Here is a 13,578-nt window from a genome sequence, read left to right as displayed (position 1 = left end):
TTCTTTCTTTCTTTTCTTTCTTTCTTTCCCTTTTTCTGTAGAGATGCAGTTTCACTACGTTGCCCAGGCTGGTCTCGAAATCCTTGCCTTAAGCAATCCTCTCACCCTGGCCTCCCAAAGTACTGGGATTAATGAGCCACTGAACACAACCACAGAACTCTTGATGGCAGCTCACATACTTGCCTTTGAGAATGCAAAGCATTAAGTTATCTTACTGTTTAAAAAGAAAAGGGGAAAGTTTGGAGATGTTCAGGCTAGATAGCCTAGATAGACTAGATAGTGTTTAAGTTAAATATAACAAACACTTATTCTTTATCTTGCCGTTATGCAATTGAGTTTCTTGCAAGTTTGAGAAGGGCAAAAAGCTCTTCCAAAATTGGTTTAAAAAGATATCTACCAAGGAATGTGATTTGTAACCATATTTGTGTTTACTATAGGAAACTGCAATTGTTAAAATATTTATTGTAAAGAACTGTTTGTTTACCTAAAATTTAAACTTTGATTGTCACAGGAAGTTAAATTAATTCATCTACTTCATAAAAATCAAGTGCTATCACTTTGTTGATCTTGTTTTAATGAACCAAATCAGAATTTTCCAAACTCCATATTCCCTTGCAAGTTGGAAACCTATCAGTAAAACTTCCTCTTGGCAAGAATTATTAATAAACTGATGATTCTAACTGATTTACCTTAAAACATAAACATAAAAACATAATCTTAAAACAAAAAAAAAACATAAACAATACAACAGGCCTTCCTTTTGCAGGCCTGTCGTATTATCAGGATACATAGCACCTAGAAAACATATTCTGCACTGTGGCAATAAGTTTGAATGAAGATGGCTGAAGTGAAGTTTATTGGGTTGGACTACCATCTAGTGATCAACCTACATTGCTGGTTGAACTAAGGGTTGGACTTGAGATCGCCATCTAGTGCTCAGAGTTCAAGATGGCAAGTTTTCATTCTTGACTGGAAAATCAAATTTAAGGCAGGAAAATGGAGCACCTTGGATAGTAAAATTCCTCTAGGAGAGCAAAGGACAACCTACGCATTCCGGTTTACTCTTTTACTGCAATGAGATTTTTAAAAAAACTTACCTCTTTTACAAGTCAGAATTGGTCCAATAAGTCCTGAAGGCACATCTTTTACAGTGTCTACATGGGAGTGGTAAATCCTTGTTACACAATTACTGTCATTGGGGCCAGGTCCCTGCTTTTCTTCTACATACCACTTGTAGGTATATTGTTTCCCTGGCTCTAGATAGTCATCTTCCTTTTGCAGGCCTGTCGTATTATCAGGATACAGAGCACCTAGAAAACATATTCTGCACTGTGGTTACAGTAAATATTGGATAACACTATTTTGAATGTGACTCAGGCTTCCTCCATTAAGCTATGAATGTATGGTAATTTGTATTTCTAAAAAAGTGCGCATTTCTCCCCACCATTTCCCAAATCCCTACCTCCCTAAATCCCCCTTAGTTGGCTTCTACCTGAATGCTCAGCTTGGCTGCAGTTTTTAAACCAAATTGGAATGAGGCAGGCAGTATATTAACAGACCATCATCACTTTTACTGATGGATCCAACAAATATTTATTTTACACCTACCATGTGCCTAGACCCCAGATGCAGAGGTAACTTCTGGATTCCCGAGTTGCCCTCCATGTTTTCTTCATTGCTAGTCAGACTTGGGACCCAGGGCACCCAAGGGTGTCCCTGTTACTTCCAAGTAGCCCACTGCCAAGGTGGCCTTTGGCATTACTCTGAACTATTACCCCCGTTCTGACTTTGGACGCTTGTGCTCTTTTCTTTCTTCTTCTCTGGCTAAAATTTTGCCTCAGATCCTTACCCCTTGTGGCTGGGATCCTGCTAACTATGGAAAAAATTCCTTTATTCAATAAAAGACTTTGAAGCATGAGCAACCTCCAATTCTTTATTCATCTTTTTGGACCCTCCTGTTCCACACTGAACATGAAGAGATTATGACTGACTGACTTCTGTACTTTCTTCCTGCCCAGCGGCCCATCTGTAGCTGCTTCCAGGCATGGTCTGGTTTCTTGAGTCTATTTCAGTCCAGAGGATTAATTCAAGGCCTGTTTCTAGTTCTTTATGCCTCTCTGAGGGAATCATCAAACCTCAGTCTAAGTTCTGAGAGTTGATTAAAAAATAAACAAATAAACTCTTGTTAACATTTTTCACATTATATGTCTATAATATAAACTATTTTTTCTCTTATTATTTTTTCATAGAATATATTTAAAGAGCAATAATCATTGCGAGATGGTTATATAACATGGCAAAATGATGATGATAGGTGAATGAAATGGCATATGGGATTTCCACAGCCCTGCATTACCATAGAGCCTCTGTCGGAAGAAGCACTCGTTCTATAGGTGGTACTCTTAACGAGTTGGCCTAAAGTTCCAATTTTCTAAAGATTTATGCCAGGCCTTTTAAAAAAACGTATTTCAAACATTGTGAAAAATATCTATGTTCTACTAAAGACAAGTCCAAACTCTCTTTTCCTAGCTTTTCTTGCCGTCTCCCAAAAACTCACAAAACCCCATTTGTTGGCTTTCTCTTCCCTTCCTTTTTTTCAAAATTCAGATGTATCTGTGACTGTAGATGAGTATGAGAAAAGATTTTGTCTAGAAAGTAGCGATTTCTCTTGACACTTATATCTTCCCAGAGGGTGATCCTCATCTACTAGGAAATGGAAATGAGGTGGGGGCAGTATAGGATTTCTGCCAGCCTAACATTTAGCTCATAAGTGTTTCCTACAAAACAAAACAAAACAAAAATGCCTTTTTTTTTCTTATCTGGTGAGGAAAAAGTGTTTTATTTCCTCAGAATTGCATAAGGGCTGTTACTCAATTAAGATGAGAAACTGAAAAAGGACTGTCTTGGGTATAAACATTAAACATCGGAAGTAGCGTCTGCATCACCTTAAACACAGTGTAGCTCATAATGCTGACCGGTCCATGATCACCTGGTTTTTTCTAATGTGATGTGCTCATACTCCCCGTAAGCAAAACTCATGAATGTCAGGAAAGAGGATCTGCTTACCTTCACTTTCTTTGGAGTAGGTGAGTCCATGAGGATGAAAACTATAAGGTCTTGAAGCATTATTTTTTGCATGTACATAAATGAAGTCTCCAGTCTCTGCCTTAATCATTGGACCTAAAAATCCCAACCACGATGGTTTTTCAATGATCCTTTGAAATGTATTATCAGTATATTGAAAATACAAAGCCTTTTTATAAATAAAGCTCTTTCTCCCTTGACCTCCTTTTAGAAATTCTCTATAAACAAACAAAAAAGATGGAATTTTAAACAATTTTGACTGGAAAGAAACAAAATGTTAAACAAATTAAAATGAGAAGTCAGAAGCTCCACAGCTAATTTTGGCAGATAAAACCTGGAGGCAAGAGAATATGTGAAGGGAGTCAAAACTAGGTGTAATTGGTGAGAAGAATGTTGAAATACTGAATGAAGAAATCAAATACAAATGTAGTAAGTAAAACTTGTGGCATTTTTGTTTAAAAGACATACCAAATTCTTTAAACTGAACTGCAAATAGGTTTCTAACCCCACTTTAAAGTTACTTTAGCATTCAAGTAGTAGATCAATTCCCATGATATAGGACTGTTGACACATTTAAATGGATTTGTGGATTTATTGGTAGCATTAGGGTGTTTTGCCCCTAAACCATGATAAATAAGAACCCCACTCATGTCCTCTATATTTTCCTCTCTCAAATATCTGAAGAGAAAAATTAAGAAAATGGCTTCACACATATCAAAAGGAAAGTGTTTTATACCTTATCATGTGAACAAAAGTAATGATAAATAGAATTAGCTATGATCTGCAAAATAATGTGTCAGGAGGGCAAAAGTGGCAATAATTACAGGAAAGAGCAATTTTGGATTTGTATTTCTACCTCTTTTCCATACCATATTTAAGCTAAACAAATGAAGTGGTTCTAATGGATATGTGCCCTGAAAGTGGCAATCATGAGAAAGTCTTCATCAGCATTTCATCAATGATCAACAATTACCAACTTTTGCTTTAGATAGTAACTTTTTAAATGCAAAGGATTACTTACCGGTCTTCAGAAAAAGGCTTTCCATTGAGCATATTTTTACCAGAAGGAGCATAGTTCCAAATGATTTCTTTAATGCCTATGTAGTAGTGCCTATCTATTGCCCAACCTGGAGAACTAGTAACAAACAGAAAAGTCAAGGGTAAAAGCATCCTCATTTTCAAATTCTGAGCCTGGAGAAGCTAACTGAGTAAGGCTTGCCTATCTTTTATAATCAGGCTTTCGTCTTTCATTTGTGTTTATTTGCATACATCAAGTTACACAAGAGCTCATTATCTGTCTTAATTAACATATATATCACTTGCATTCCAAGTGGTTTTGGATTTCATTGTCAAGTGAGGTGAAATGTTGCACAACACACTGGATCATTAGGCTGCCCATCATCCATTGTCCTTTGATATATTATCTGTTCCTAAATTATAGAAATATTCTTCTGCCTAGTCTCCAGTCTCCACTTTCTTACTATTTAGTCCATTCTATGTACCATTCCCAGAAAATTCTTGAAATGCTACCTTTATCAAGTTTTTCTACTGGATGATAATTTAAAATTTCTTGACATTTAAGACTTTCATTAAGTTATTCTCAAATTTCTTAGCATTTAAGGCTATTCACATAATCTAGGCCCCAATCTGGTATCTCTGATACTCCAAATTTGTTCTCAAAATTCACTTACGGGATCCCTTCCTTTTGGGGAGTTGTCTTACTAGGAACACAGTGTGAGGCAGGAAAGAATGCAGAAAACCTGGAATCAGACAGCCTGAGTTTGACCCTTAGCTCTGCAACTTTTCAGCAATGTGTAATTAGGTGACTTCATTTCTTCAGTTATAAAACAATAATATTACTTGCCCAGTTAGGAAGTTGTGTAAATTCAATGACAGCCATCTCGTGGAGGGCCTTGGGTGCATAGTCAACATTTAACAAGTGTTATTTACAATAACAAGGAAATAACTTCCTTGTTATTTACAAGGAAGCTGGTGCATAGTCAACATTTAACAGGTGTTATTTACAATACTTCCTTTTCATGTTTTTGTTATAATATGCTTTCTGAACTTATCTTATTTGTGCCCATTTCCCAGCCTGATCTTCCCTCCCTCAGCCTCTCTTTTTTTTGGCTAATCCAAAATTTTCCCATTCTCATTCTTTAAGATTCAACTGAGGTGAAGGGGAGGAAGGCAGCAAATCACACTGCCATGTGTGTACCTATGCAACAGTCTTGCATGTTCTTCACACGTATCCCAAAACCTAAAATGCAATTTAAAAAAAACCAACAAAATAAATAAATAAATAAAACAAAAAACACAACAAAAAAAAGATTCAACTGAAGCTTCACCTTCTCAGTGAAGACTTCCCTGATCATTTCAGCTCACAAACATGCCCCTCTCTGAATTCACCAGCTGTAACACAGACTGCCAACCAACTACATCCTGCTTCAGATTACTGCTTAAATGTCCATGTGGTATTTACTTTACTCCAATAGGTTGTAACTCCTATAGATTAGGAAGGATTTATTCTATTTCCTGGAGATATCAAGAAATGTTACATTTAAAGGTTACATTTATTGAACAAATAGAGTGCCTTGGCAGAGGCTACAATAAGTAAGGAAAGAGCAGGAGTGTTTATAAGCCCAAGTTGATCTGATCTGGGTATCATCATGTATTGTAATATCTATTACTATTAGGTATTGTTTGAGATTTTAGAATTAGAAAGCTACATTGTGTTTCAAAAGTTAGGCTCTGATTTAGGTTCAGAAACCCATGGTTAGAAATATTAAGGTAGCACAATCATATGGTATATGAGTAAGCTCTACTCTTTGATAGCACAACAGGGTGACTATAGTCAATAGTAACAACTATGCATAAAATAACACAAAGAATGTAATTGGATTGTTTGAAACTCAATGGATAAATGCTTGAAGGGATGGATACCCCATTCTTCATGATATGTTTATTTCAGATTCTGTGCCTGTATCAAAACATTCTATGTACCCCATAAATACATACACCTACTATATACCCACAAAATTGTTTAAAAATTTAAAAAGAATATGGTGTGTATCATTCTGTAGTTTGCTTTTATTCATCAACTATGTGTCTTAGATGTCTTTTATGTCAACTCTTAGAAGTCTAGTTCTTTCATTTTAACTGCAGCATAGCTTTTCCTATTTTCAATATAAAAATATAATTAATATAAAAATTAATATAAAATTACTATAATTTATTATTAATTATAAAAATATACTATAATTTATTTGTTTATTTAGACAGAGTTTTGTTCTGTTACCCAAGCTGGAATACAGTGGTGCAATCTCAGCTCACTGCAACCTCTGCCTCCTGGGTTCAAGTGATTCGTGTGCCTCAGGTTCCAAGTAGCTGAGATTACAGGTGTGTGCAATCACACCAGGCTAATTTTTGTGTTTTTAATAGAGACAGTGTTTCACCGTGTTGATTAGGCTGGTTTCAAACTCCTGGCCTCAACTAATCCGCCTGCCTAGGCCTCCTAAAGTGGTGGGATTACAGACTTTAGCCACCACACCCAACTTGTTTTCCAAAACACACAAAAATCAAAGTATATTTTTCCCATGAGTATATATAGATATCTATACATATTTAAGAAAATGCCACATACCCCAAACCTCAATACTCCAAAAAGTGTTGGAGTATTGGATGAAGTATTATATTAAAATATAAATGTAGCAAGTAATATATGTGGCATTTTGGTTTAAAAGACATACTAAATTCTTTGGGTTGAACCATATATATGTTTCTAGCCTCACTTTAAGGTTACTTTAGCTCTCAAGGAGTAGATCACGTTCCATGACTTAGGATTGTTTACACAGTAAATTGCATGAACAGCCCAGGCTTTGGCAGATTTTAAGTCACCTGCAGATCTTGAAAGGAATTCAGAAAAGCTGGGTCTCCTGGAGGGACCTTGGCACTGGGAGAAACCATCCACAGGAGAATCAAGAGAAGAGATTCACATCCCACACATTTTGGGAAACAGTGGAAAGGGCTGGCAAGAAGAGCCCAGCCAAACACAACGTGTCACAGAAAAAGATTATACATGGGCTCTCTGCCTCAAGGAAGAAACTCAACTGGGTTTGAGTAGTTGGAAGCTACAGGCCCACAAATTTAGCTCTGTATATGGAAGAACCTCAAAATCTTCCCTGTCGCTGTGGCCTGAACTAGCAGCTGTAAAAGGACCTACCCACCAGGTAGGAATGGAATTCCTTAAATGGGCTTTCAAAGACCCCTTCCTCCCAGAATTTTATGACTTCTTCCTCATTCTCATAGGAACATTAATTTTACTCCAGAATGTAGATAACAGAGGATTGATTCAGTTAGCATATTTTTTCTGCAGAAGGTACCCCGAAAAGTTTAAAAAAGTCTTGTATATCCAATTCAAGTAGATCTACCCCCAGTTCAACTCCACCGTTTACTACCTGACCCAGAGTCCTGTCATCTGTAACACAGGGCAATAATAATTAAAGTTCAGGGCTCCTGTGAGCACCTAGCCTCTACTTTGACACAGAGCAGGCACATGGAGAAGTCGGCTCTCGGCTCCGGGAAAATGAAAAAGGTAGAGCATGGTATTGGTAAATATTTCTTGTCTTGGTTCTTCTCAACAGATTACTAGGAAAGTTGGCTGCTATTTTTTTTTTTTCTCTTGGTTGAAGGGTGAAGGGTCAAGCACTCTTTCTTAGGTCAAGTGATTGCTTGTCAAGATGAAATACTTGTTGCAGTCCTTTCTGTCCCTCCCTGCATAGGCCTAAGCAGATCAGTCTTTTGATACAGCAGTGTTTAAAGTTGGTCACGATCATTTGACTATATTCTTGGTTATAGCTCAAGAACATAACTCACTTTATTTAAGTTTACTTAGCTAAACTTTGTTGAATTTAGCCTGAGGCTAAATACCTTGGGGGAAATTTAGATTCCTTCCTGGTTTTTCCCTTCTAGAACTGTAAGTAAATTTAAGAAATAAATAGAGCAAATAAAAATGTACATAAGGGACTAGTGATAATAGCATCTTATGTTTGTAAAAACTTTGCAATATGGAAAATATTTTATAAATAAAAATTACCTTATGTAATTTTCCCAACAGTTTCCCCCTTAACCCCACCCCTTCCTTATACCTGTTTTGTAGATAAGAGATCAAAACCTCAAAAGGTCAAGTAACTTACTGTAGAATGCACATTTCCAAATTGGAATTTGGATTATTGGATTCCAAATCAAATTTTCTATTCCTTTCATGCTACCTGTAATAGAATTGGCTTTACTAGTTTAAGTGTGTAGACTTCTATATTATCTATAAATGCTCAGTTTTTCTCAGAATATATGGCTACAATTATATCTTCCAACAAGGCTGATAGATTAGACATAAATGATGTTGGGGCAAGACGGGGAGTTTGAAGACGGTGTGGAGGATGTCAGTCACCGGTAGAGCCATTTCTATTCTTTGTCTTACTTCCACCATTAACCACCATTTGTTGAAAGTCAGCTCTCCCTTAGCCCCTTTGTAAATACTAGCTCTAATTGTGCCAGCAACCCTGAAAGGGAAGCTTATTAAGCACTCTTTTATAGATAAGAAAACTGGAACTTGGCGTTTTTAAACAACTAGCCAAAACGATAAAATGTTATTGCCAGAATTTAAACCAGGGCCCTAAGGCCTGGTGAATGCTCTACTATTAAACTCCTTGCCTTGTAATCAAAGTTATTCCATAAAAAACTATCAACCAGGTAAAAAAAAAAAAACATAAATAAGTAGAGCAGCTAACAGCTGGGACAGAAAGCTCCTCTTCAACTGGAGCTCTGAGTCCTTCACAGTTTAAGGCTATGCACATCACAAGCTTTTGCAATATGGGGTAGACTACACAAGGGGCTTGAGGCCTACAAAGCAAGGAATAGAAGGGAATAGTGGGAAGATACGGAAGAACAATAAGAAAGAAAAAAGCAGCCCCCGACATCCAGGAGCTGTCCTGGTACTAGTAGCTAAGTTTTGCCCAACTAAGAGCTGCCCTGGCACTCACAGCTAGGCCCTGGTGTCCTCTGCCTGGGCATAAACCATTTCCCAGAACGTCAACATCAGACAGCACCACTCTGTGACCTTGATGGAGCCAGAAAAAAACAATACCACTCCAGAAAAATGCCTGAATATTGTTAATGAAAAGAGTCAAACTCTAAAATATTTGAAAACATTTATTCTGAGCCATGAGTGACCATGGCCCATGGCACAGCCCTTGGGAAGTCCTGAGAACACATGCCCAAGTTAGGGTGCAGCTTGGTTTTATACCATTTTATGAAGGCATGAGACATCAATCAAATACATTTAAGAAATACATTGTTTTGGACAGAAAGGTAGGACAACTGGAAATGGGGGTTTCCAGGCTATAAGTAAATTTAAACATTTTCTGGTTGACAATTGGTTGAGTTTGTCTAAAGACCTGGGATCAACAGAAAGACATGCCTGGGATAAGATAAAGAATTGTGGAGACCCAAGTTCTTATTTGCAAAGGAAGCCTTTAGGTATTAGGCTTCAGAGATAACAGATTGTAAAATGTTTCTTATCAGACTTAAAGTCTGTGTTGATATTAGTGCTGAGAGGTATAATGAAGCATGTCCACCCCCCAGCTGCCCGTCAAGACCTGAAACAGTTTCCAGGTAAAATTTTAAAAGATCCCTGGCTAAGGAGGAAGTCCTTTCAGATGGTTGGTGGTGGGGGTGGGGGGCTTACAATTTTATTTTTGGTTTATAATATACATGAGAAATATCAACATTGTCCAAATCTCATAAATAACCATGCATTCCCTGACTACATTTTATGGCTCTAGCTTTGTTTTATTCTCTACCAAGTATAGCTTTAGCTTTGTTTCATACTTTTTAAGTTCAAGTAATCTTCCTACCTCAGCCTTCCAAGTAGCTGAGAATACAAACATGTACCACCACACTCAGCTAACTTTTTTTGTAGAGACAAGGTCTTGTTGTGTTGCCCAGGCTGACTGTGAACTCCTTACTTCAAGTGAACCTCCTGCCTTGGTCTCCCAAAGCGCTGAATGTGTTTCTATTGAAAACATCTACAGTATGTCGTAATCACAACTTTTTAGCACACTGTTAGCTTTAAAAGAAAAATATAGGTTGACTGCAAAAATTTATTTGCGATTCATCATTTGGACCTCAGAATGACTTTTTTCCATTGAAGCAATGTTGCAAGTGGTGGTGAATTTCATTTTTGCCTTCCCAATGCCATAGTAAATCCAAATGTAGATAAAATAACGAAAGATAATTGCTATTAAAAAATATCCATTTAAAAAGAATCCATTGGAAACTGGAAGCAAATCAAATTATTGTGTTAGGATTTTATCTTGAGAAATGAAAACAGTAAAAAAAAGCTTATTTTATCTTATGTTAAATCTTACTGTTTAAAATTTATTAAAAATGGCAGTTATTGTGGCTCAAACTAATATTTAAAACAATTTTGGTTAGGTTTGTAAGTCTTTGCCAAATCTTAGAATGAACCAAGAATGAGCAATCCAAAATGTTTGGATTTGAATGTTACAATTTTTGTTGACAAAGCTGTAAGAGAGCACAATATCAAGTCTTTTATTTCACTGTTGATTTTTGCAGTACCTTTACAAATAGGGTCATTTTGCCTAAATATTAGAGGGCACTTCACTTTTTCCAAAGGCATCTCTTAATCTATGCTATTCAAATCATTCTTTTGATACACATAAACTGTCATTACCCTCTTTGCTTTGCTCTCTTTCAAATGTTTACCAGATTACTGTCAAATATTTATGTGTGATTCATGTAGTTCTTCATCACATCCAGTCACTTTTAAATTCTGCAGTTTGCATTTAAGTGGCATTCTGTTTGCTCCATGAGAGCAACAAATATATTCACACAATTAATATGGAAATATATTTGTATCACATGGGAAGAAATGTTTAAATGGAGACTATCATAAGTGGTCACTTCTAATGCTCTGGAAAATCTTACCCGACAAGAAACCCAAGCAGCACTCAGGGGATTGAAGGAACTCACTTTATTACACTGGTGGGCCCAGAAGTGTTCGCACCCAAAAGTCTGGACCCCGGCTTAGAACAGTTTACAGTTTTTATAGGTAGGGGGTAGGGGAAGTAACTCAGAGCTTTAGACCACACAGCAGGTTTTAGACAACGTGGCAGTTTCTCTCAAGGGTTTTCCAGTTAGTAAGCAATAAACTGATGTACAGAAGCAAGAAGAGGCAGTTACTAACAAAAATAGGGGCAGTTTTAAAATAGGGACGGTTGCTGACTACATGCTGACAAAATAGGCTTGATGTTTGTAGATATTTTTCAGTGGCTGGGCTCTGTAGAGTTAGATATTTACTGTAGTCTTTTGCAGTCTGGGCTTGTTTGTACCTGTTCTTGGGAAGGTTTTTCAAGTATTTGAAGGGATTGGGTGTTGTGATCTAACTGTGTCAGCGTTAGGGAGCACCCCAAGCTTCGTAATGCTGTGGTTCTTGCAGGCTTGTAGAGAAACTGCCTTGGTGGTCTTGAATAAGATCGGGAAAAATTCCCTGGATTACCAAGCAGAGACTCTTGGTCTCTTCCCTTACTTTCTTCCAAACAAATGGAATCTCTCTCTGTACTGAGCTTCCTAGAGCTAGAAGTAGGATGACACAAGGACCTTTGTATTTAGCACTACTGGGGCTGTGCTGAGTCAGACCTGAAACCAGTACAGCACTGGATGTAGCCCCAGGCTCACTGTAACTACTACCTGGCTACTGCTTATGTTCACTTAAGACTTCTAGGGCTCTACAAGCAGCAGGCAGTGAGGCCAACCAGGCTTGTGTCCTTCCCTTCAGAGTGGCAAGTTCCCCCAGACCCTGGGCGAGTCCAGAGATCCTGTCTGAGAAGCAGGAATGCAAGTTAAAAACCTTAGAAATCTACCTGGTACTTTTTCTGTTGCAGCTAAGCTGGCACTCAAACACTGACACAAAGTCCTTTCCACTCTTTCTTCCTCTTCCACAGGCAGAGGAGCCTCTCCCTATGGCCACCACCATCATAAGCCCTTGCAGACTACTGCCAGGCTACTAATGATGTTCATTTAAGGTCCAAGGGCTCTTCTGTCAACTTATGGTGAATGCTGCCAGGCCTGGGTCTCAGCATAGTGGGCTCCCCTCTGGGCCAGGGTAGATCCAGAAATGCCACCCAAGTGTCAAGGCCTAGAGCTGGGGACTCCAAGAGCCTTCTTGGTGCTCTACTTTACTGTCATTGAGCTGGTACCTAACATGCAAGACAAAGCTCCCTTTAGTTTTCTTTCTGCTTTTCTCAAGCAGGAGTCTTTCATCTTAGCCACTATCTGGGAATGTGCTGGGTCTCACTTGAAGCCAGCACATCTCAGAGTCTCACTCAAGGTGCATGGTGTCTTCCTGGTGGTTATTCAGGGCCTGAGGGCTCTTTAGTCAGCAGGTAATAAATCCTGGCAGGACTGGGTCCTTATCCTCAAGGCAGCTGGTTCCCTTTTTGCCCAAGGTGTGTCTAGACACATCATCCTGGAGCTGGGGCCTGAAATGGGGGCCTCATGACTCTTCCCAGTGCCCTATCCTACTGTGGCTGAGCTGGTATCCAAGATATAAGACAAAGTCTACTTTACTCCTCTCTCCTCTCCTTAAGCAGAAGAAAGGAGTTACTTTCATTGCTGCAAGCTGTGCTGCTTGAAGTTGGGGGAGGGGTGGCACCATCATTCCCTTAGCCACCCTGACTGGTGTCTCACTAGGCTACGTGCTGCCCAAGTCCACTGGCTTCCAGCTCAACACAGCACTACTACTTGCCTAGGAGTTGCAATCCTTGTAGCCTAGACTGCCTTTCATTTATTTGGGATCCCAGAGCACTTTATCCCATGGTGGCAAGGCCTGCCCAAACTCAAGTTCCGACCACTGGGATGGGCAATTCCCTTTGGGTAGGGGTAGTCTAAATGCTTCCTCCATGGGTGGGCATCAGTTGAGTTCAGATCGATTTTCTTTTCTGCCATGACAAGGCAGCACTGAGTTCAATACGAAGTCCCATAATGACTGTGTTGTGCCTCCCTCAAGTGCACAGACTCTCTCCCGACAACGTGGCTGTTGCTGGGGATGTGGGAGGGGTGGTGTCAGTGATTCAAGACCGTTCTTCCTACCATCTTCAATGCCTCTTTCAGCAATATAAAATTAAAACCAGGTACTGTAAGTATTCACCAAATCTTTGCTTCTTATGAAGGTGCTTTTTGTGTAGATAGTTGTTAAATTTGGTGTTCCTGCAGTGGATGGAGGAGATGATTGGTGGGGGCTTCTATTTGGCCATCTTGCTTCGCTCCTCTGCAAAAGCCGTTTTAGCAGCCAAATCTCCAGTCTTAATTTACATATATTTTATTCATTTTGCATTTTAAAGACTCTTCTTTTGTCCATTTCTCCACTTTTTAGTTTGAAATTTCAAAATACAGAAAAGTTTAAAAAAAAAAAAA

The 13,578-nt window shown here is 38.5% G+C and overlaps 1 protein-coding gene across 1 annotated transcript in view; it reads right to left on the bottom strand.

Annotated features, from left to right (window-relative positions):
• LOC116540207 (ceruloplasmin-like) overlaps nt 1–4,264 on the bottom strand; it is a 39,879-nt gene extending 35,615 nt beyond the window's left edge. The window contains exons 1-4 of the mRNA XM_032263596.1: nt 4,106–4,264; nt 3,567–3,604; nt 3,067–3,285; nt 1,098–1,310 (exon numbers count right to left, since the gene is read on the bottom strand). Of these exons, the coding sequence (XP_032119487.1) occupies nt 1,098–1,310; nt 3,067–3,285; nt 3,567–3,604; nt 4,106–4,260 (625 nt within the window). The 5' untranslated portion in view covers nt 4,261–4,264. The remainder of the gene's footprint in view (nt 1–1,097; nt 1,311–3,066; nt 3,286–3,566; nt 3,605–4,105) is intronic.
• Between the last annotated feature and the right edge of the window lie 9,314 nt (nt 4,265–13,578).

This window comes from Sapajus apella, unplaced genomic scaffold, assembly GCF_009761245.1.
Source record: "Sapajus apella isolate SASKATOON/1434 unplaced genomic scaffold, GSC_monkey_1.0 scaffold4, whole genome shotgun sequence".
Taxonomy (NCBI): Eukaryota; Metazoa; Chordata; class Mammalia; order Primates; family Cebidae; genus Sapajus; species Sapajus apella.
The sequence above is the reverse complement of the archived record's forward strand: the minus strand, read 5'-3'. Positions and strand labels throughout refer to the sequence as shown.